Source organism: Ursus americanus, chromosome 31 (assembly GCF_024610735.1).
Source record: "Ursus americanus isolate L20-20 chromosome 31, mUrsAme1.1.p, whole genome shotgun sequence".
Taxonomy (NCBI): Eukaryota; Metazoa; Chordata; class Mammalia; order Carnivora; family Ursidae; genus Ursus; species Ursus americanus.
The window spans coordinates 9537005-9560014 of NC_142157.1; the positions used below are offsets into that span (position 1 = coordinate 9537005).

At 51.0% G+C, this 23010-nt stretch overlaps 1 protein-coding gene across 2 annotated transcripts in view; it reads right to left on the reverse strand.

Annotated features, from left to right (window-relative positions):
* Nucleotides 1-606: 606 nt before the first annotated feature.
* The window catches only part of JCAD (junctional cadherin 5 associated), a 39731-nt gene continuing 17327 nt past the window's right edge, over nt 607-23010 (reverse strand). For both annotated transcript variants that reach the window (XM_045812817.2, XM_045812818.2), the window contains 2 exons: nt 10757-14553; nt 607-5415 (listed from right to left, as the gene is read on the reverse strand). In XM_045812817.2, coding sequence (XP_045668773.2) covers nt 5381-5415; nt 10757-14553 — 3832 coding nt within the window. In that variant the 3' untranslated portion in view covers nt 607-5380. The remainder of the gene's footprint in view (nt 5416-10756; nt 14554-23010) is intronic.

A 23010-nucleotide genomic window follows, 5' to 3' on the forward strand; every position in this document is an offset into this window, starting at 1 on the left:
AATCATTTTTTAAAACTCACAAACGACAGCTTCCAGGGTTCCTGGGCTACCAGAAACAAATCAAGGGCCTGACGGGATACCGAATTTGGATCTGCTTCCGGAACCGGGACGCTAGAAACAAGGAGGTGCATCCCTGTAAAAGCACGAAGGCCTGGCTTTGCAAACCTGCAAGCTCCGCAGACAAGCATTTTCCCCGCACCCTGTAAGGTACAGGTCTACCTCCATTTCCCACTCACTGAACACCCACAATGCGGGCCTTTCTAGATGTTTGGTTCTTACATTCAAGGAGTAGGAGAGGCAGATGGGGAAAGCAGAGACCGGGGCGGGGACACGGGCGAGGCCACTTGGCTAATAATGGAGCCCAAATTCAAACCTCGCCCCCAGATTGACCACAGGTCTCTTTCTACCCTGTAGTGAGTCTTTGTGGGAGATGGAAGGGGAGCTTCAACACCCAGGAAATACTCAGTGGGGACCAAGGGGTGCTGGAAGTCCTTGGACGGCCCGGCCCGGTGTTACGACACCATCCGAGCGGCAGCCGGTGCGGGGACCAGCCCTGCAGGCTCACGGGCAGCTCCTGCACCCACAGCCGAGGACAACAGACAGAAGTACTTTCATGCAAAGTGTTTATTCAGAATACGTGTGCTACTGAGCAGAGCGGCCATCCGCAACTGGCGAGTCTCGACATCGTGCAGACGCAAGAGCTCCCTGAAACATTCATCTGTGCTCCCCCGCATGCCTCCTCTTCACCGCCTTCTCCTCTCGTCACCTTAAGGCCTCTGGTGCTGCCCGACCTGGGGGCGATGACCCGCAGCTGGCGATCGGCCGCTACCCGTGGGTCTTTTCCCGGGATCCTGGGATCCTCTCCACCTGCCCCCTTCTGTATTCATGGTGCCCGAAGAAACGAACAGATACAGAGTTTCTGCGGGGTTACAGGGCTTTGTATTCACCACATTTGGGAAGTTCTTTCTTTTTCCCTTCGAGATGCCTCTGCTTAGCTTTCCTGACAGACCTGAGCGCGAGGGCTCAAATTTCAGCTGACCCAAGCGGAGAGTCATTCATTGATTTTTATAATCTGTAGGTTACTGCGTTTCCCCCGGCTGGGACATATGGTTTTCATTTCTAATTTCTGCCATATGCTTCTCAACTTGAACTTGCTTTGGTCTCTCTCTTGCCCTGTGACAGTGAGTGTCACACGTCGGCCCTGCCACGGGGTGGGGTGAAGCGTAGCAGGAGAGAGAAGTCTCGCTCCTTTGGCTTAGCCGCAAGCCCAGCAGAGGGGCTTCTGTAGGGAGAAGGGGATGATTACCTTGTGGGGAGCACTTCCTCCTCACCCCCCCCATCAAAGCAATGGGATGAATGGTCCGGTCCGGACTGCCTAGACTTGCCTTTGGGTTCAAGTTTCTGTCACTGCGCAGAGGCCACAGAACAAGGACCTCCCTGTGTTCTGTAATAAACAGAACTGTGACAGGGGCTCTCAAAAGTCAAAGCCAGGAATCTGCAGGCACTCTGCCCGCCTCTCCGCACTGCTGATGAACCCGAGGGCTGTTTCAATGGGCAGCTGGCTAGACCATCTTGACCTTTTGAAGAGGCCTCAATCTGGACTGTAGTCTTCACCACTTTTTTCTTTTTTTTAAACAAAGTGTGAAGGCTGGGGACCTAGTCTCCCTTTCACCTTATTTTACCATCCCCCTCCTTCTTCGCTTGGTGGGTCCCAGAGTGGACCAACCCACACTCCTGGAGCAGGACCTCCCACCATGCAGACTCTTAAAGGTCACTTGGAATCTGTCTCTTAAATCCTGTCCTGAGTAGCAAGTCCCCTCCCACAAACAGATGGACAGAATCTGTAGCTAAAGCAAAAGGAACAGCAAAAGCAGAAATGCCCCAGGCCTGCAAGCCGAGCAGCGAGCCGCACTCCCGGGGCACATCCCATCCCTCGAGCACGGGCGGATCTGGCAGAAAACGGCCCAGACGCGGCAGGAACCGCCCCGCGAGACCTTAGGAAAGCGGGAGCGTTTCTCCGAGCCCGGCTCTTTAGGGAGTGAGAACTCGGCTGTACTGGTCACTCTCCAAGAGCTGCTAACCTGACACTTCATTGTGTCCTATTTCATCATTTTAAACAAAGCAAAACAGCCAAGACACACACACACAGTCTTTGGGGGGTCACAGATGAAATGGTGGCTTCATCGTATTTTCCATCGGTCCTTTCTGCTCCGAGCTGGGAAGTCGTCGTGTCAACAGTGGGTCGGCTGCGCCCTTCCTCCTCAGAAGCCCGAGGCCAAGCCGCCACCAGAGTCTTGTCATCCTGCTGCTGAGAAACGCGGTCAGGGTCTAGTTCCGGAGTCATCTGAGTTCACACGTTTGAACTTCCATTGACCACAACACTTCAACCAACAGTCAAACAGAAGAGGAGAAGCTCAACTTAGGATTTGCACATGGATCAAAACCTTCACCTAAGATTCTAGTAAGGAAACCAGGATCTCAGCAGCTATGTTTTCAGGGACACTTAAAGAATTCCATGTGACAAGCGACACAGAAAAGCAATCTGCAGACACACGCAGGACCTGTGCCCCTGGGCGGGCAGTTTTCTGCGGCCTGCAGAAACATAAGGTTGAAAATGATACAATGAAGAGACTTGGTTTTAGGTAATTTCGAAATTTTCTTCACAGCAAGGTAATTAGAGCTCTGTGACCGTCATGTTTTCCCTTCTTTTGTAAATCAGAAAATACAAATACATTTCATGTGCAACTCCTCACATAATGTTGAGTCCAAATGGTCAAAGGTAGAACTTTTAATTTTATAAGCCCCAAATTATGAAACACCAACAGTTAGCATACGTACAAGAAAAACAATGACAAACACAAAATATGAGAACTTTTCTTTGTTTCCCGGCCACAAATAATAACGGAGAGTTATATATGCATGACAAGTAGTAATAATAAAAGAATAATTAGCATTAAGTTCAAAACTTCTGGGAAAGCTATTTTGGATTAGAGAATGTATTATTTACCTCAGAATGTGCAAGCTTGAAAGTCAAATTGCCAAAGTTATCACCCCCCACACACACCAAGAGATTTATATACAGGCTGGAATCCAGAAATCAAGGTTCAAAGTATAAATACTGATAATTTCGACGACACTCAGAATGGTATCAGAACGACGGTACAATTTAGAATAAGAACGGGAAGACTGCCCTATTTTGCTTCATGATATAGGTAGCTACCCTATTCTTTCTCTTCAGGGTCCTTTTCTTTTGAGGAACAAGCGAAAATTTAGTGATTTTGATTAAAAGAAGTTTCTAGATGGGATCACCAAACAGAAGAGGAAGTCAGACCGGAGCTCATAGATACGTATAGCATGTGTCTACGTGTGTATGTCTGCACACGTATACCTTCTTCCATTTGCAACGGAAGGAGGGAAGCACACCCCACCGAGACCTCCAGGTTGGCCACCCCCGTCTGGTGCTAGCAGATGACTCGAGTGATCCACCAACTATAATAGAGTCACTGACCTCTTCCCCATTCAGTGTTTCCTGGGGAAAATTTTCTGCCATTCCAAATGCTGAGACTTGGCCCATCTCATTTGCTGGGAGAGCAAGAGCCTACTCCAGCTTTTCGCAAGAGCCAAAATCTGGAAAGAAGGAAGAGTCAGAACCAAGAGTGCAGATAAGGGTCTTTGAAACGATTGTTCAGAATTACTTAGATTCTGTGTTGTTTATTGCAGTCCAAAGACATGAAGTTCTTATGAAATAAAGTCATATGGTACAGATAAAAACGGGCCAGTCAGAGTTGTTTGCGGGCCAAACTGCAGACCACCCAACAGTTCACATTTTAGGAATTTGAAACGTCTAAAAATAGATAAGGTGGTTTCTCAAAGAAAAAGAGAGAGAGAAACAGAGGGAAAGAAGGAAAGAAAAGGGAAGGAAGTAGGAAGGAAGGCAACAAGAAACCATTCCGGAAGTGTTAGCTAACAAGATACCTTCCTTCGAAAGAAGGGGCAAACACATAAAAATGCATCCGATTTGCGCCGGCTACGCAGGAGTAAGACAAGTGGATACACAGGCCTCGCAGTACTTCTGTATTGGCATTTACATAATGTCTCCGGCACTTGTAAAAAATATGCAGAGACTAATAATTAAGGATCATTCTAGATAAAAATACAATTATTTCGTAAAGGGACCCGGGGCGGCGGGGAGGAAAGTCTGGTCTCAGGGGAGCTCCCCACAGACACACCGAGATGAAGCTATGTTTTTGGTAATTCTAGTGGGTATGGCAGCAAAAATCGTTGTAAGGTTGTCGGCTGGTTTTGAGCAGGTTATTTTCAAATACCACCTTACAGCTACATTTGCAAAAGCATCTTTGTGAAAAGTTCGTTTCGTTAACCCTGTAAAATGTCTATACGGACATCTCTTTCTAAGATGAAAGAAAAGGAGCTGAGCCGTGAAGGGTAAGGGATGTGGGCTTTAAAAGAAACGCGAACCCCTTCTGGGCTCCTCTCACACAAAGGGATACAGACTCTTAAATAAAATAATACTTCCTTAAAAATCTGCCACCTCACAATTGTTTACATCATAGAAAAATAGCATTTTTTTGTAAAAAGAAATATAGTTACTTTGTTAAAATGGTCTATTTTAAACCAGCAATTATTTTTCATATAAAGAATTTCGAAACATCCATAGGGAACATAAAAATAGATAATACTGAGGGCAAAGCAGAAGATGGCATGTTTGCGAATGATCCAAGTATTTCATCGCAGATAAATAATACTCTGAGTACAGTATGGTACAAGTTTTCATCTTTTAGGAACTTAAAAAGATATTGCTTTTATTCTCTGATGGCAAGTTACTTATATAGACAGTTACTTGCAGCAGCAGAAAGCCAAATTGATTAGAAACGGGTCGTATATACCCATCCCATTTCCCCTAAACTCAAAGTGCTGGAACGCCGGGCAGCTGGCCCAAGTCCCAAACTCCTTACCGCGAGCACGGCCCACAGGCCGTGGAGAGGCCGAGGGGGATTTACGACATTCACAGTCCTTTCAAAATCATTCCCGTTCGCATTTTCACATAGAACCGGATTAACACCAAACTATTTACCAGGCTTGGCTAAATCCACCATTGTGCAGAGTTTATGTGACTCCTTTCTAAACGGAGGTATTAACTCTTCATATTATGAAAACAGATGGTTTCAACGGACTACTGCTTTATTTCCACAAAGTGATTCTGTAGGGACGAGGAGTTTCTTGGTGGCAGTGGGAGAGGCTGTGACCGCGTCCAACAAGCCAGCAGGCTCCAGCCCACACGCGGGCGAGCCAGGCAGACAGGCCAGACGGGACGACACCCGGTGAGTAAAGTCGAGCAATCTCGTGCTCCATGGTCCTCTCCTCACACTCTCTCCACTCTGCTAGGGTCATAGGAATCTGGGGGAAAGCGGAGAAGGAAAAAAAAAAAAAGCAAAACAATTAGTGGTATATTCAATTAATGTGTTTTCTGTTTAATCCTCAGACCATAAACAAGTACGTCGAGGGAACAAAAAATCCACAAGTGTAAAGTGAATGCTTGGACATTTAAACAATACTGATTTCAATGAGGAGTAAGAAACTACCACCAAAAGACGGTTTTAAAAGGACACGTATGATCATCACCTAATCACAGATGGAAACATGTGAGTTGCTTAGTTTATGATAGTCCTTTCCTGTTGTCCACAGTAGAACAGGGGACATCAGTAACTTTAAACGCAACACTGGGAAAGCAGCCGTGCTATGTCTGGCTGATACTAAGGATATTTTCTTTTTCTTTCTTTCTTTTTTCTTTTTTTTTTTTTTTGTAAATTACAACTCTAACGAAATCTTGCTTTAAAAAAATCCATCTTTGTGGGGCACCTGGGTGGCTCAGTCAATTGAGCGTCTGCCTTCAGCTCATGATCCTGGAGTTCAGGGATGGAGACCCACGTCGGGCTCCCTGCTCAGCGGCGAGTCTGCTTCTCCCTCTGCCTCTGCCCCTCTCCCCACTCGTGTTCTTTCTCTCTTACTCTCTCTCTCTCAAATAAATAAGTAAATAAGTAAAATCTTTTCTAAAAAATGCAACTTTGTGATCAAATGCTAACCCTGGAAGGCTTGAGGACCCTGAAATCCTGACCACTTGACCAGCAACGAGAGGCCTCCTGTCCCTGACTGCCACCAGCCAGCAGACAGGCCCCAGGACGCACATGGATTGGCAGCACCCTCTTCTAGGCCTTCCCACGCAGCCGGGTGTATGAGCCTAGGCCACCAGGCGGACACATTCCTCAGCCCACACTGGATAATCCCAACCTGGGCCCAAGTGAGCAGGGTTTCCAAAACGGGGCATCACACACAAGATCAATGGTCTGAGGCTGCCATCAAGGCTGCAGTTGGGTGCCGCTGAATCTGACCCCGTCGGGACTCACAGATCTCTGGGACCCGGGTCAGCCCCGAGCTCACCTGTGTGCCTCCTACAGTCAGAATTTCCTGCCACCGCAGCTCAAAGGTGTCCTAACTGTTTAAGAGAAAACACTTGCGGGATCTAGGAGGATTGGTGGAATCTGACAGTTATAAACACTATGGCGAAACAATCTGCTCAAAGCTGTCTGGACCACTGTACATGACGAGGGCCATACAGATCCCAGTTTCTCTAGCAGCCGAACGTTCGACCCCGTCCACACCGTCTCAACTCAGCCACGACTGGCTTACAATCCATACGACAACCGTGACAACGAGCACCGTGCTTGCTGCGCGGAGTCGGACGTGAGAAACCAGACAGGACATGGTGCCTGCATGTAGGAAAAGCAGTCTGCCCCGCCTCCAACATGACTTGCTGCGCCAAGTGCCCACGTGGCTAAAAGCAAGCGGGGCTCATGCGGGTCCGCTGCCTTCTGGCCTTTTACCCTTGGCCACACCCGGTGTGACCACACAGGCTCCCAACAGCTGAGACTGCATTTTTGTGCTCAGTCAGCCTCACTTGGTGCGGATTCCCAGGGGGACCTCCTCTGAGCAAAACCACCTTTTTCTCCACTGGAAATGGGGTGGGCGGCACCCCAGAGCCTGCCCGTTGAAGCTAACGGCCCAGAGCCAGGGAGCCGCGGAAAGAGCTCTGGAGGACAACCGGCTCCTTCTGCGGATCGTGGAGGGTGTAGGTCCAATAAAAATACAATATGAGCCACATAACGTTATTTTACAGTTTTCTAGAAGCTGTGTGAAAGCAAATAAAAGGGAACAGATGAAATTAATTTTAATAATATGCCTTATTTTGCCAAATATATCCAATCATCATTTCAACAGGTAATCAATATAAAAACTGAGAAGCTTCGAAGAAATTTAGGCTAAGTCTCTGAACCCTGGTGTGGAGTTTACACGTGCAGCACCTCTCAGTTTGGAGGAGCCCCACTTCAAATGCGCAAGGACCCACATGTAACCAGGACCTACCATCCCGGGCAAGCACAGGTGTAGAGGACAGAGAGGTTCCACCGAGTCGTGAGAACCCCGGTTCCGGTGGGCAGTATTTCAGCTGGAGACCACTCACTAAGGCCTACCCTTGGGGTATTTGTGCATTAACACGCTCGAGCGCTATTAACCTTGCAGCTGTGCCGACATCCAGCCCCCCGCGAGCAGCACTGCTTGGCACCTCCCACCCTCCCGGATGCGCCCCCTCCCACCCCCTCCCCGGACCTGAAGCAGCCTCTCCGTGTTCGCCTCCTGCACCCACATGGATAGAGTCTGCCGCGGCGGCTGATGGAACCGGCAGGCTCTGAACACCACCAGTGCCTGGGCTTACCTTCCAAACTGGAACACGGTCCATCCAGCAGAGACGGAATTCCGTCACCCGAATTAGCTTTGAGGTGCTGCCTTCTTGGCTAGAGGCCCAAAAGACCACTAAAAAGATGTCAGCTGAAAGGACCACCTCTAAGTTGCAATAAAGGTACTTTACGATACAATGGGTACTACAACCCCGCATGGGTCACTAAGTTCTAGAAGGGTGTGTGCATGTGTGTATGCTGGGCAGGGGGATGTCACAGACATCTGTGGCATAAACTTATTTAACAATTCCAGAACAAGGGAGCGCCTCGGGGGGCTCAGGGGGTTAGGCGTCTGCCTTCGGCTCAGGTCATGATCCCAGGGTCCTGGGATGGAGCCCCGCATCGGGCTCCCTGCTCAGCAGGGAATCTGCTTCTCCCTCTGCCCCTCCCCACCAGCTCATTTTCTCTCTCTCACTCACACATGCTTTCTCTCTCAAATAAGTAAATTAAATCTTAAAAAAAAAATAAAATTCCGGAACAAAATCTGAATCTAAGTGGGCCGTGAATTCGGGAGCGGTGAACTGGCTGCTGCACACCGGGAACGGGCACGGTGGGGTGGGGACGGAGAGCATGATTCTCATGCGTAAGACGATAAAATACATCAAGAGGAAAACAAAATCCAAGAGTTTATCAGCAAAAAAAGCAAGAGGGCTTTAGTCTAACTTGTGAAGCAACAATGAGGGGAAAAGGCAACTTATCTCAGTGTTTGCCCATCTCGATATGTGAGCCACATTCCCCTCGGAATGATTGTGAACAGGCCTGGTGACCGTCCCAGGAGGGGCCGAGGGAGGTTCACCGGAGCCCCGGCACGGGTACGAAATCGTCGCTGATGGCGTCCTGCTATGCAGTGACGTAAGAGGGCCAGAGCGAGCCGTGCAGCGTTCTGCCTTTAGATCTTGGGTCATTTTATTACGCACTAATAAATGCATCGGGTGGAGAGGAGAAAAAGCATTCTACTGATCGTCAATAACTATCATTAAAAAAAAAGGCATCAAGAGCTGTTTCTAATGGCTGGCTAACATTAAAATTGGCATTATCCACATGTTTTCAGACACCTGTCCAACCCCATTCACATGCCAAATGATCAGCTAAGAAGTGAGGGAGTGCTTTACTGAACTAGAAGTTGTGTGTTATAAAATCCTCCCTGAACTAGGCGGGCCGTGGACTGAGACACAGAAGTCTTGACAAACCGGTGTTTTATTAGAAAAGGATTCGTCTCATTTAAAAATCCTTACAGTTCTCAGGGCGAGACAGGACTGAGGAAGAAACTCCTTTTAACTCACACTTAAAAGCAAGTGGGCATATTTTGGGTGGGAGGAGGAGGGACCAGGAGAGGAATTAGGCTGAAGCCTAATAAATCCCAACAGCTCAAAAAATGGGCCATGTGACACTTTTTTCCACCATTTATGGCAAGAGTTGCACACCCTTGTGTTCTCTTTCTTGGCAAAGACCGAATCTGTCAAGTCAGATGATCCAAGAGGGCCCTGACAAACGGGTTATTTCAATAATGTATTTTGTATAAGGAGTTGAACAACACTGGCTAACACTCCTAAGACTCATACTGCATTTGTGGGAAAATCTGAAAAGTGCCAAAGGGATGTTTGGTGGAACAAAAATTCTGGCCTTTTCTAGCTGAAACAAGTAATCGTGTCCATTGACTTTTAAACCCTTGGATTTCAAAGTAGGAAATGGGGGCGGGGGTGCTGGCTCAGGAGGGGGCCCTGGGCCCTGGGTCAGTGAGGTCACACACACGGGGCGCAGTTTCCCCTTACTGTAAAAAGGTCTGAATGAATGATTCCAGGTCCCTTCCTGTCTGTGGTCTGTGATGCGGGCCTTTTGACATGCCCCTCCCTTCTTCCTTCTGGTCAGTTCTAGGGTACGCCATTGCTAGTTCCCCAGCCCCTGAAAAAATGCTGGAAAAAGAGACGGCTGTTTGCGAGGAGCTGAGAGGGTGCAGCTGTGTTTGGGGGAGATCCCCCGCCGCTGCCACTGGGGACCCGCCTCGTGCTTTGACCTGCAGCAGGACTGAAGGTGTTAAGAAGGGAGAGGCCCAAAGGCCCAAACCCTCTGTCCTGGGCGTTAGCACTCAGACCTTAGGGGGCCTTTGGGGACAGAGCTGGTGGGTGAACCTTTTAGGGGTAGGGTGTTGAGGAAGTGCAAACTGCTCCTTTTACCTACTAAACCTTTTCCAAGTTTCATAAAAGGTGTGGTAGCAAAAGCAGAGAAAATGGGGGACAAAGGACTCTGGAAGGTTCGGTGTAAGACACAGCATCATGGGCTGGCTAGTTTCTATCATTATCTGGTAGGTCTGTCTGATTAGGTTAATAAAGAAGGCGGGTGGTCTGGGTGAACGGCTGTTTTAGGAGAGAGCGCAGAGCACCCACGTGACGGCCTCCTACAAGGTTCACCAAGGTTCGCACCGAAGCTGGAATACTTCACCTGTTTTCCGTTTTTTGGTGTTTTTTTTTAAAGATTTTATGTATTTATTTGGCACAGAGAGAGAGAGACAGCCAGCGAGAGAGGGAAAACAAGCAGGGGGAATGGGAGAGGAAGAAGCAGGCTCCCAGCAGAGCAGGGAGCCCGATGCCGGGGCTCGATCCCAGGAACCCAGGATCATGACCCGAGCTGAATGCAGACGCTCAACGACTGAGCCACCCAGGCACCCGTTTACCGGTTTTCCTATTCAAGGTAAGGGGCCCAAAATTTGTTTATAGAGATAACTGTGTATAGTTGTTTCCATAGGCAATTTCCATAAAGATACAATCCTTCGCAATACAGCACAGGATCTTGACTTTTAAGCAAAGCTTCTGGATAATTCTTTGTAAAAGGAAGAATCTTTTGGTACACTAATTCACAATCTCAACTTTACCAACGCAGGATTTTCCTCATCCACCGGCCTGGTGTTTTCTATACTCGGAGGACGCCCGCCTGCTCGCCCGACTCCTCACCTGGGCACCAGAAGTCCTGCCGGATGGTCTTCTTCTCCCTCTGCGCCAACGGGGGCCCGTCTTCTTCCAGCGAGGGGGCGCCCCCAGAGACAGAGAGGGGGTGCCCGGCCTTCCGCGCCATGTCCCCGGCATTCAGAGACACGGGGCCTCCAGGTGGCTCCCCGGGGCCCCTCTCAGCCTTCAGTCCCTCAGCCTCCTCCATGGAGTCAGCACTCCGGGAGCTCAGCAGCCGCATCCGAGACACAGAACTCACCTCTTTCATCCTCATCAAGCGGTCAGGGTCTGCTCGCCTCGGGGGCGAGGCCAGTTTCTCTTGTAAACTTTCAATCACTTTGGAAGTGCTTCTGAGCCTCTTTTCTGAGCCTGACACATTTGGGGTCCTTTCTATAAAATGGAACAGAGTGGACCTGAAGGGTGGTTTTGTCCCCATGTCCTTGGGATTGAAGGACTGGGACTCCTGGGGGGTGGGCTGAGGCTCGGGGCTGGGGTCCTTGCTGGGGACAGTTCTGTCCACGCTTGAGTGTTCAGCAGCTGGGGAGGCCCGACGGGCACTGTCCCTCTCCCCTACAAAAAGAGGGCTTTCGGTCCAGCCGCACTTTCTCCTGCCATAAAAGGCGTCCATGGACGCCGGGGGGTCATCCGGCTGGGCTGAGCTGGACTCAGACCCCTCCCCGGGGGCCTCCGGACCACGAGCACTTCCATCAGGCTCAGGGTGCTGGTTCTGCCCCGTTCTCCTGGCGCCCGGCAGCAGGGACTCCACGGCCACCTCAATGCCCAGGATCCTCGCAGCCCTCGCTTGAAGGGACTCATTCGGGGGGATTTCTATTGCACTCGCTTCCCCTAAAGACCCATCCAACTTATGGGCACTCTGCTCCTGTGCGGGCAGCAGCCCCACAGACCTCAAGTCTGGGGCCGAGAGTCCTCGGGGTTTGCCGGCAAGAGAGAGAGGGAGCAGCGGGCTCCTCTCCCCTCCAGCCCCAGCCGTCCGAGGGGTTGGGGTGCTCAGCTCCCTGGAAAGGGAAGCATCGGGCAGGTCCTGACTTCCCTGGGGTGGCCTCAGCTCAGCTGCATGGGACGAGGGCACCGGGTTTGTGTCACTTGACCTAGAAGACGTCACTCTGTGCACAGGACCTGGGCTGACGGCTAGCTTGTTCATTCTCTGCTCGACGTCCTGGTGTCCCTCCTGCGTGACCAGACTTCCGTGTGCCCATGGCGAGGCTTCAGCGCCGCCGCCCACCGTCGTCGTGGGGCCCGGGGGGGACTGAGGCAGGGCGCGGGGCCGGCTGGGCTTCTGCTCCTCGCTCCAGCTCTCAGACTTACTCTTCACTCTTCCCGGCCGGGCCCCGGGCTCCTCCAGCGCCAGCCTCTTTCGGGGATCCTCAGCTCTCCAGGCCCCGCTGTCTTCACCCCAGCCCCAGTTCTTGCCCGTGGCATCGGCATAGCCTTCGCACGGCCACTCTGTGTCACTGTCCTCACTGCGACTGTCGCTGCCACTCTGACCGCATTCCTCCTCCTCCTGCAGCTCCTTGTTGAAACTTTCTAGCTGGCTGATCAAGTCCCAGGGGCGACGGCTAACGGGCTTCAGGAGAAACTGCCCGAACAGCTGCCTGCTGTTGCAGGGGCCAGTGGTCTCCCCCTTCACCACCTCGCCCCGGGACCCAGGGCTGGAGCCACGGCCTCGGCCATCCACGCAGGCCTGACCGGGCCCTGCTTTCGGAGCGGGTGCCTGGTGTATGCAGGACGTAGTCCTTGAGAAGGCGCTGTTGTTGGAGGGGCTGAGAGACATTTGACCTTTGAGGGGAGGGGCCTTTGGCCTCTGGTTCTGGTCACTGGAAGCTAACACCACAGGCACGTGAGGTTCGGAGGCCACGGGGTCTGAAAATCTGGAAGTCAGTACGGCTTTTGGGGACCCTCCCGCCTTCTCGGCAGGGAGGGGCTGTGGGCTTTTGGCGTCCTCCGTGAAAGTGGTTTGTGTTTGCTGATCTCTGTACTGGTGCCCTGGCCACGAGCCCGAATACTTGAGCTCTCTGTGTTTCGTAGGGTGAATGAATCTGAGGTCATTTGTTTGTTTGCCTTCTTCTGGTTCCCCCAGATCTTGTTTCTGGAACTCTGTTCTCCCAGCCATGCTTCCTGTGAGAGCCTGCAGCTCCAGGTCGGTGGAAGACATGCTCAGCAGACTTTGTTCTTGCAAAACTGTGCTCTTATCAAGCCCATTCTTTTTACCCGGGCTCTGTTTTAAGTCATTGTTGTTCGTATCTGTATCTGGCAGATGTGATTCGGATTTAACTGGGATGGAAACCAAACAAAATATCGTCTCGTTCAGTTTTTTCTTTGAACTTTTCTTGGTCTGAATCCCAGTTTCAAACTTCTTGAGCTTGGTTCGAGTTTCGCAGGTACTCTCGCCCTGCGGGCTCGGGGAGGAGGCTGGGCCATCCGCGTGTCCGTGCCGGCCACCCCCCGCAGCAGGCCACTGTCCTCTCACGGCACCGCGCTCTCTTTGGTTGGAAAAGCCGCCGTTCTCTGCATCCCTGGGGAGGTGGCCCCACAGCCACTGGACACCGGCATCGGCGGTGGCGGAGCCCCTCACACTGCCTGGCAGGGTCATCACACTCTGCGGGCTGAAGACGGCGCCATCGTGTTGACCGTGTCCAGCAGCAGGTGCCCCGGCGGGGCCGGGGCTGGAGCTGTAGGACTTCCCATCAACCTTTGTTTCCTGACAGAAACCCTGGGGGTGGGCTAGTTTGAAATGTCGGATCCGGGGGTCGTCAAAGGGAATATACAGAACGGAGCTGTCGTAAGCGGTGGTGGGCCGGGGCTGTTGGGGGACCCCGCGAGGAGAGCGTGGGCTTGCACCAGACTCATTCCTGGCTCCCAGGGGGCCGGCAGGAAGCTGACAGCCGGCGCCGGCCAGCTCCATCGCGGGCTGCTGCTGACGGGGACCGCCACACACAGGCCTGGGTGCTGCCTCCTCTGCGTAGGGGTTGGTGATGGGCTGGGGCGGTGACCGGTACGATGGCGGAGGCACGTACACCGGAGGCTCTAAGCCGGAGTCGGACGCACACAGCTCCAGCCTGGGCTCGTGAGCTCTGCTCAAGTAGGAGACGTACAGGTCCGCCTGCCGACTGTCCGGAGAATCACTGTTCTCCACTCCCACCCTGGAGTGCTGGGGAGAGTCGTAAGACGGGGGCTTCAGGGGCCGCCCAAACTTAGGCCGGGGTAAAGGGACCGAGGAGCCGCTCTTCTCGGGGTTCCTTGTGGGTTCCAAATTTGGTGCACAATTTGGGGGATGAAATGGCATTTTAGGAACACCTGGAAAATGTCCATCATTTAATGGAATGGGAATGTCCATGCAACTCAGGCTCTCAGGGGAAAGAACCCTGGGCAAGGACTTGGATTTCCCTTTGCTTTGGGAATTCAACGCCTGCTCTCCTTGCATGAATGGGTACAGATCTTGAAACAACTTCTCCCCGTCACCATCAGACATCTGCCGCCCTAATTTCCTCGGCTGGTTCCAGCTCTCAAGGCTTATATTCTGCCACTTGGCGGGTCCTGCCATTTTCAGCTCTTCTTCCCAAACTGCCTTCTTCATTACATTCTCTGTCCTTCCTCCAACTTCCCATGGGCCCTCCCTCGTGTGGACGGGCAGACTGTGCGCTTGGGCCATTCCCCTGGCCTCCAGATCTTCTCGGTCCCTTGGCCCCAGCAGGCCACTGACCTCCTGTCCTCTTCTTCTCCAGTAGGCGTGGTCGTGAGCAGTCTGGGGCTGAGAGGACCACCTTAGCACGGGCTGATAGAACCTACAAAACAAAGAGGCACGGCAGTTATACCAGGGGAAGAGCCACACAGAAGAAACAGGTGCTTCTCTGCTTCTGCGACTGGCGTTCCAAGTCAAACTCAGGTCAGTACTTCTGCAAAGTATCTTCCCAACCCGAGTACTTACAGACTTTCAAGAGACTATGTCCCACTAATTATGGTTGGAAAGCAGTCACGAGTTTTGCCACCAAGGGCCGAGGAGTGGCAGCAACAGGCTGCCCACAAGAACAGCAGGACGCTGGTGGTACTTGAGAGATGTCAAGGCTCTGAGAACATCGACGTGCCTGAGGGAACAAGGGTCAACTCGAGAGCAGTATTTCTCAAAGTGTGGTCATGGGCCACTGCGAGTCCACGCCCCGCTGTGTCCTGACCACTGAGCTCTCCTGGGAGTCTGTCTGGGAACCCGCTTTTCAGAACCCCACCCTAGGGCCGTGGTTCTTAACTTCAGCGTGGGCGGGAATCATGAGAAATTGTTGCTCAGGCACAGACTGCCGGGGCCCATCCCTGGCTTCGGATTCAGCAGTCTCAGGTGGAACTCCACAAAGTGTGTTTCCAACATGTCGCCAAGCAATGGGGTCCCAGGCACCCCACTCTGAGAATCATCACGGCCAGTCGTTGTGAACCATGACTGCACGTTAGAATCCAGAGGGACTTCCCAAGTCCTGAGGCCCCAACATAGCCCTGCTCCATCACGTCCGAGTCAGAGAGGCGGGAGGGGGAGCCGGTAGCAGGGTTCAGCCGAGTTCCCACACGTCCCCCACAGCAAGAAGTCCCCAGTGGGCTCATTAAATACACATGCCACCAAGTCTCTCGGGTAAATCCAGGTGCCCACATTCGTAACGAGCACTCCGGAGGGGTCTCATCTTAGGTGATGTGGGAAACACTGCTCGGGCCAACTTGGAAACTGACCAGGAGAAGAGGGGCTCTGTCCGTGTGGCAGGACCCCCGGGCAGGCAGGAAATGGTCGTACCAAATGCCAGCCTGGTTCCGGCTTGCCACCCATCCCCTGGCCGCACATCAGAGTTTCCTTGAGAGCCCCCTACTCTAGCCAGCAGTGCGACACCAGTATATTTCAAAATCCCCCCAAATGATTCTAGCACACACCCGGAGTCGGGACTCTCGGTTCTAAGGCCGCTGAAGGAGAGATCTGCTCAGAAACGGTCGGCTGCTGCTACGAGTGACTGGTGCTAGTTCCTCCATCAACCCGAAAGCAGCGCGGCACGCTCACCTGCTCTCATTAATAGACAATGTCCCAACTCCAGAACCACTGCTTGTTTTTGAAATTATAAAAGCAATATGCATTTGTTGTCGAAAATTTGGAAAAATAAGAGGAAAGTACAAAAGACGAAAATTGCTTGTCAGCTTTCCACCCAGAGACAGTTATTTTGATAAAGATCGTCTAGTCGTGGTGTGGGTGAGGATGTGGATTTCCGGTAGCCTTGGTTCTCTGCTAGGGATCGGGCTTATGTGGACCCTTCCCCACAGAGTGCAGACGGCAGCTGACACTCCTGTGGCGTTACCATGTGCTCGGTCCACTCTAAGTGCCTTCTGTCCATTAATGCACCCACGCCCCCCGAGACAGGAACTGCTGTCATTCCCAATGGACAGAGGAGGAAACTGAGGCACAGAAGGTAAAGAACTTAACACTAGCATGCACTTGGGCACTTATGCTAAGTGTCAGGCACTGTACGAAGGATGACAAATGAGCTCTAGTTTCACTGTTCTCTCTTCCTTTTACAGATAAGGAAACCGAGGCACGGAGAGGTTCGACATCTCTCCCAAGTCGCACAGCTTGTAAGGAGTAAGGACACCTTCAAACACAGTAAGTGTGACCCTAAATAAAGCCCATTCAGTGAAACATGAGAGACTATGGACTATGGGAAACAAACTGAGGGCCTCAGAGGGGAGGGGTATGGGGGAATGGGATAGGCTGGTGATGGGTAGTAAGGAGGGCACGTATTGCATGGTGCACTGGGTGTTATACGCAACTAATGAATCATCGAGCCTTACATCGGAAACCGGGGATGCACTGTATGGTGACTACCATAATATAATAAAAAATCATTATAAAAAAAAAAAGCCCATTCAGGTAGCCACTCTGTTTCACTTCTTCCAAAGTAATGCGAAATTCCTCAAGTGCCTAATTTTAATGGATGAATGGTATTGTATCACGGGGACAGGATTCCTTCAACCACTGCTGGGCCTCTCTAGAGGACATTCTAAAACGCTCTGAGAAACACTCTTGTTTGCAAACAGTAAGCAGGTCTCAGATTATTTAGAATAAATCCTTAGAAAAGGCATTAGTAGATCGGGGGCATTATGTGCTCTATACCGTCAAACCTGCCCTGAGATCCCGGATGCAATTTACTCTCCCGCCCGAGGTGCAGAGAGCCAATCTTGCTGAACCTTTCCCATCTCTGGTTGTTACAATTAAATTGTTTCCTTATTAGATAAGTGGAAATAACTCCTGATTAGTTTTAATTTGCATTTCATTGATTACTAGTGAGGTTAGCTTTTTTTCCCCCATGTGCTCAGGTGTCATTTGTGGTTTCAAAGGATTTCGACAACACAGCCCACTTTTCACCTGACAGTGGAGTGAGGATGGTGGGAACGGGGGGAGATCTGGGGGTGAAAGCCTGGGGTAGGGGGGGATGTGGGGGAACAGCTGCCAGGGACTGGCTGAAGGGGAACCATTCCCAACACATGGGCAGAGGCTGCTGTTCCTCGGGAGCCCGGATGGTCAATGAACAGTAAACATCTATGATCATCTTCATTATTATTATTACGGGCATATCTTGCTTTGTTGTGCTTCGCAGATATTACATTTTTTTACACATTGAACGTTCAGGACCTCAGTGGAAGAAGTCACGGCAGATGGGGCGGAAACAGCAAGAGAACGAGAGTCAGAAGTGGAGCCTGAGGCTCGGACTCAGTTGCTGCCATCTTGCCGTAACACGTGAATGGACGAGCGAAGAAAGTGGTTTCTTGAGACGGAATCTACTCTGGTGAGGACACCATGAAGACTGTTGAAAGGCCAACAAAGAACTGAGAATATTACATAAACTGAACTGACGGAACAGCAGCAGGGATTGAGAGGATGTGGTCCAGTAGGGAAAGAGGTTCGACCGCGGGTCACCTGCTATCAAGAGTATCACAGCTCACAGAGACACTGCTCACGACGGGAAGAGTCGACCAGTGTGGCGAACCTCACTGTCGTCTTACTTTCAGAAATTGCCGCAGCCACCGCCCCCCTTCAGGAGCTCGGCCCTCCTCCAGCAGAAGGAGGATTCGCCGGAAGCTCAGATGGTGGTTAGCATTTTCAGCGATATTTAAATTTTTAAATTTTCTACTTTCTTTTTTTTAAGTAATCTCTACACCCCACGTGGGGCTCGAACTCACGACCCTGAGATCAAAAGTCGCGTGCTCTACCATCGGAGCCGGCCACGTGGCCCAGTTCAGCAATATTTTAGATTAAGGTACGTACTGTGCTTGTTGGGACAGAACACTATCGCACAATTAATAGACGATGGTGTGGTGTCCGCGTGACTTTAACATGTACTGGGAAACCACAAAGTTCCTACCCAAACCCGCGCTATCTCCGAGGCGTGCCGTCATCGGTGTGAGTAGCAGTATTTTGGTCACGTCTCTGCTTCAAGTCCTGCCCCCACCTTCACCCCGGATAACTTTTTAAGCAGCCATTTAAAGCAAAACTGAGTTATGGGTTGAAAAAGTAGAAAATATTTAAAACCAGGCTGAGGTAAAGCATCGACCACGGAGCAAGCTAAGCGCTTCTGGACTTACGACTTACACAGAGTGGCAGCTGGCTTCACACCGGGCGTGGCTGACGGTCACCTGCGCTGGTGCTCTTGTTACCGAACTCATGTTCCGAGCACTCAGGGTCTCAATGCTCAGCAGGACCCTTCTTGGGGCAGGTTCCATAAGGACCGGCGCAGGGTGGAAGCCATCACGTGGGCCCTCCTTGCACAGCCCCGCTCCCGCCCCCACCCGGGTGGGCCAGCAAGTCGCGCCCCTCCCCCCCAAGCTCCAGGGGCCGCAGGCCCTTCCCCGAGGAAGTCCTCTGTGACTGCCCGTCCATCACAGATGTCCTGAGAAACAGCAGATGAACTGACTGCAGGCTCTTGGACTCTACGCACAGTCCAAGGGCAAGACCTAAGCACTGCAACTTAATAAGAAGTGACAACTGTCACAGACCCAATTCAGAGAGAGTAAAGAATCTCCTTTCTTGCCTCTCTTCTTCAGCAGATGGTGAGTGGGCTTTACACACCACACGGCTTTAATAAGCACCGTTCTTACTCCTCAGGGTCCCATAAAGATTTTCCGGGGGCACCCGAACTTTATGGGAAAAACCACATTGTGTGGCTTTTGCTCACTTTCTCAATGGACAGTCTGGTTTCTCGGGAAGCGTGTGGTGCGCTCAAGTGCCAAGAGGCGGCGAGATCCCAGGTGCTGTTGGTCTACGTACGTGCCATGAGCACGATCAGAAGACAAATAAAGGATGACATAAAAGGACCAGAATAGTCAGACTGTAACTATCTACATGAGTAAGTAGTCCTTTTCTTCCCCACCTAAAAAGGTTACATTGTATCACCTTAACTTTGTCAAAACTGCCCTAACTAACCAAAATGGCTAAGCATTCTGGAGTCAACTTTTTATTTGTACAAGACACCCAAATCCCAATTTAAGGTAAATATATTAAATAATCTATATAACAGAAAATGCTAAAGAATCTATTTAACAAACACCAATCCTGTACCCAAGATGAGCCTGGCTCTGACAGGTCCAAGTGGACCCCACCTGGTTGAGCTCTGGTCCATTTCTCCCTCAGACAAGTTATCAAGCATGGATATCTACTGGCTTCCATATGTGGTGTCCGTTCTCTGCTAAATCGTGTGTTCCCTCACATGGCTTCAAGACCAAGAACAGATTTTCTCACACCTTTGAGGAAATGAGATGAGATCAAATTTTTCTTTTTAAAAAAACGAGAGCTAATAATTTACATCTTAAAAAAAGTGAACAATGGGACATTTTACAAAAACAAGCTGGACTCATTAATAATACAGGGTGGGGAAAAGATAAGAAAAACAAAATGGAATGTGAGAACTCAAATAAATTGTGTGGACAAGTTCAAAGAGCCAAGCGGGGTCTTACTATGGAGCCCCTGGGAGAGCAGGACAGAGGTGAGACGGACGTTACACTTGCTAACAGCCCCACGCCTTGTCACAGAGAAGAGATGTGATAACCAAACAACTGATGAAAGCGGTTTGGAAAGTACCTGAAAGGGGAACGCATGAAAAACAACACGTCCGAAGGAAAAGAGGCGAGCCCATTCGCTGAGTATAAAAAAGCTGATGATGAAAAAATTAGGAGACATTTCTATCAGTACACGCATGACTCATTTTCAACACAACAGAAAATACGGTCCTTCTTTTTAAAAGAAGTACAAAGCCTACTTAGAACGGCAATATTTGACATGACTTGTAACCGGTTTCACGCGCTCCAGGACATCTTCTCGGTGGACTCCAGGGCCTTAGGAGGTGGACCAACTTCTCATCCAGGCACACGACAGCCCAGCTCTGCGTCGATACTGGTGGGCGTGGGAGAGATGTCCTCCCTCCTCCGTGAACAAAATCCTGCACCTGGGTCCCCGGGGGCAGCCCCCAAAGTCTAGCCGACGGTGCTTCCCGGTGGAGGTCCGGGTGGAGGATGGGAGGTCCCACTAAAGCGCACTCCGGGTCCGAGATTTCTTCCAGTTGGCAAGCCTGCCAGCCCGGCAGATGCTGGGGCTGCCGATCGCCTTCCCGCCCTACTGGTCACATCCTACAGGATGTGGGGGACAGTTGTGGCACTCTGCCATGCTATTCCTCCAGAAGCCACTCCCTATCCCAGATGGGCCCGTCTTAGCCAGACGCACAGTCTGAGCATAAGGTCACTTGAAGAGCCTCCCACTCCTCGAAGGAGCAGCTCTCTTCTTCTAGATCGGCAGAGGCACGGGGGCATCTCTTCAGAGTGACTCATATTCACCAGTCCCTGGATGAGACGTCTGACATGTTTCTGTGATGGGGTCAGCCATCTCCTGCGACAGAATTTGCCCTTAATGCTCTCCCGGCCTGGAAGCCTGCAGTTTTATTTTTCAGTGTGCCTTGGTATATTCAATACACTATACTGTGTAAATAACCCGCTGACCCAGGGTAATAGAAAGGTAATTTTGGAAGGGGAAATATGAGGTCATGAGAAGACGAAGACTCACATACGAGGGGAGCGTGGAGACCAGTCAGAGAAGGGAAGGCGGCTCTGCAAACATTACGCATCAGTATCCCTGGTGAGGAAAAATTCCGTCTGAACAAGAATTGTGAGTTACTAGTCACCACCTGATAAATTTCTTAGCTTCGGAAGATGACGGAACAGGAGGGAAAGAGGAATTGGTGCTGCAGTCGGGCCAGAGGGAGCCCGGAGAACCCGTGTCCGCCCCCACGGAGGGCTGCTTCCAGTCAACGGCGGGTCATGGCTGTGGCTCCCACACCGGGCCACGGGGAGCATCGGTGGCTTTGGGCTTCTCCGTGCCCCACAGGGAGGGTGTGGCAAGGCCCTGAGTGGGGCCTGAGCACCTGGCCCGCACGCCGGCTCTCCAGCCCGTGCCTCCCGCCGCATCACTTCCCTTCGCTTTGTCTCCGACTCTTCATTTGTACTCAAGGGATGGGAATAGTTCCTTCCTTTCTAAGTTTGTTGGGAGGGCTGAATGAGAAAATACATTTGAACTGTTTAGCCAAGTGTCTAACACACAATAAGCCCTTGGTTTTCTTTAAACCAGTATTACTATTATTAGCCCCATTAAAATAAATTCTCAGCAGCCGTCGATCATTTTGAAATTCTTTTCCTCGCGTCGTCCGAGGGAGGAGGTGAGGGGCGCAAAGGAAGGAGAGAAGAACTGAGTGTGTGTCTTATGTGATGATTATTTTAGATCCGTGTTGTCTTTTTCGAAGTCGTAATCAATGGGCCTTAACAATAACAGGAAATAACGATATAGCTGACTGTCGTAACAACACCCCGCCCCTCCGGTGGTGGCTGGTCTCTAAGGAAGAAGCTACACCCGCCTCCACAAGGATGATGGAGAACAAACCAATATTTAGTTTATTAAAACAAAGCAGGAAGAGCAAGCTCTGACCCATTTTTTGCACATAACTCCACTAGGTGAGGGAAATGCCGAATTTTCCCACTTTCTCTTTAATAAGGACATAGTTCTACCGTGAAAATGTCCTCACCAGTGCAGTCTACATGGTGTCGCCATTAACAATGAAGAAAAGCCACCCCTAGTTTCTTGCTTCTCTTTCGGGACCCTAACACCACCCCCCGCGCTCACGTGGACACGCAGGGAGCGCTCTCTGTGCCTCAGAGGCTAAGCTTAGAGCAGTGAGGAGTGGGGGAGGCAGCCACCAAGGCAGGCCAACCAGAGCCAGAAGGGGCTAGAAGGAACGAGCCCGCTGTCTGCGTAGACAGACGAGGACACAGTGCCCACCGTGAGGTACAGCAAGTACCTGTCAGTGCATCAGCTCAACTCTGGTCTCAGGCTCTCGGACCCTCATCAAGACCTCAGAGGTATCATCATCTCCAAGACAAAGTGAACTGGAACTACAGACGCACTCAGGGCTCTTTTTGGACCCATCTTTCATTTCCTTGCTACCCAGTGCCTCTCACTTGGGAATCTCCTGGCTTCCTTAACGGACCCATTTCTCTGGCGAAAGAAGGAACTCAACTCGCAATTCTCCTCTTGACGCGCACCCAGCTGCCCAGACCAATGAAGCTTGGGGCTGTGCTGCTAGAGTCTTCCCATCAATTCTAGAGGCATCTCCTCAGCCTCATCGCTGTTCTTCCAGAAGGTTCATGTTCAGAGGGTAGAACCTGCTTCTTGTCGGGAAGCACCGGTAACAGGAAAGCCACGTGAGAGTGTGTGCAGGGGGGGAGACCACCTCCAGGCACTTCTGGACGGTGGCAGCGCTTAACAACGAGAACAAGGCACCTCGCAACAAGGGTCTACCCAAAAGACAATGGGAAACACAGGGGGCCGGAATCTTCCATGTCGTGTTCATGAGCTCACCAGCTCAAACAATCCGTACTTTCCTCTGTGAAGAGGTCAGAATAATACCACCTAATAATTAGGATATGAAGCAAGCAGCTAAAAGACAAATAATGTTTGTGGAAATATAATTTTGTAAAGAAAAAGAGATACATGGAAACAGACGTTCAACTTGAAGCCTTCCTTTTTGGAAAACCATTCCAAGCAGGCTACGACTTGGGAGAAGCTTAAAAAGCCTGTGAGAAGTGACTGGTTACCATATCCAGTAGCACCATCCAGAAAGGACGTTTGCTGATCAAACATAAACCTCCCAAGATGAGGCCCCGACCACATCAGAGACCCGCCTAGA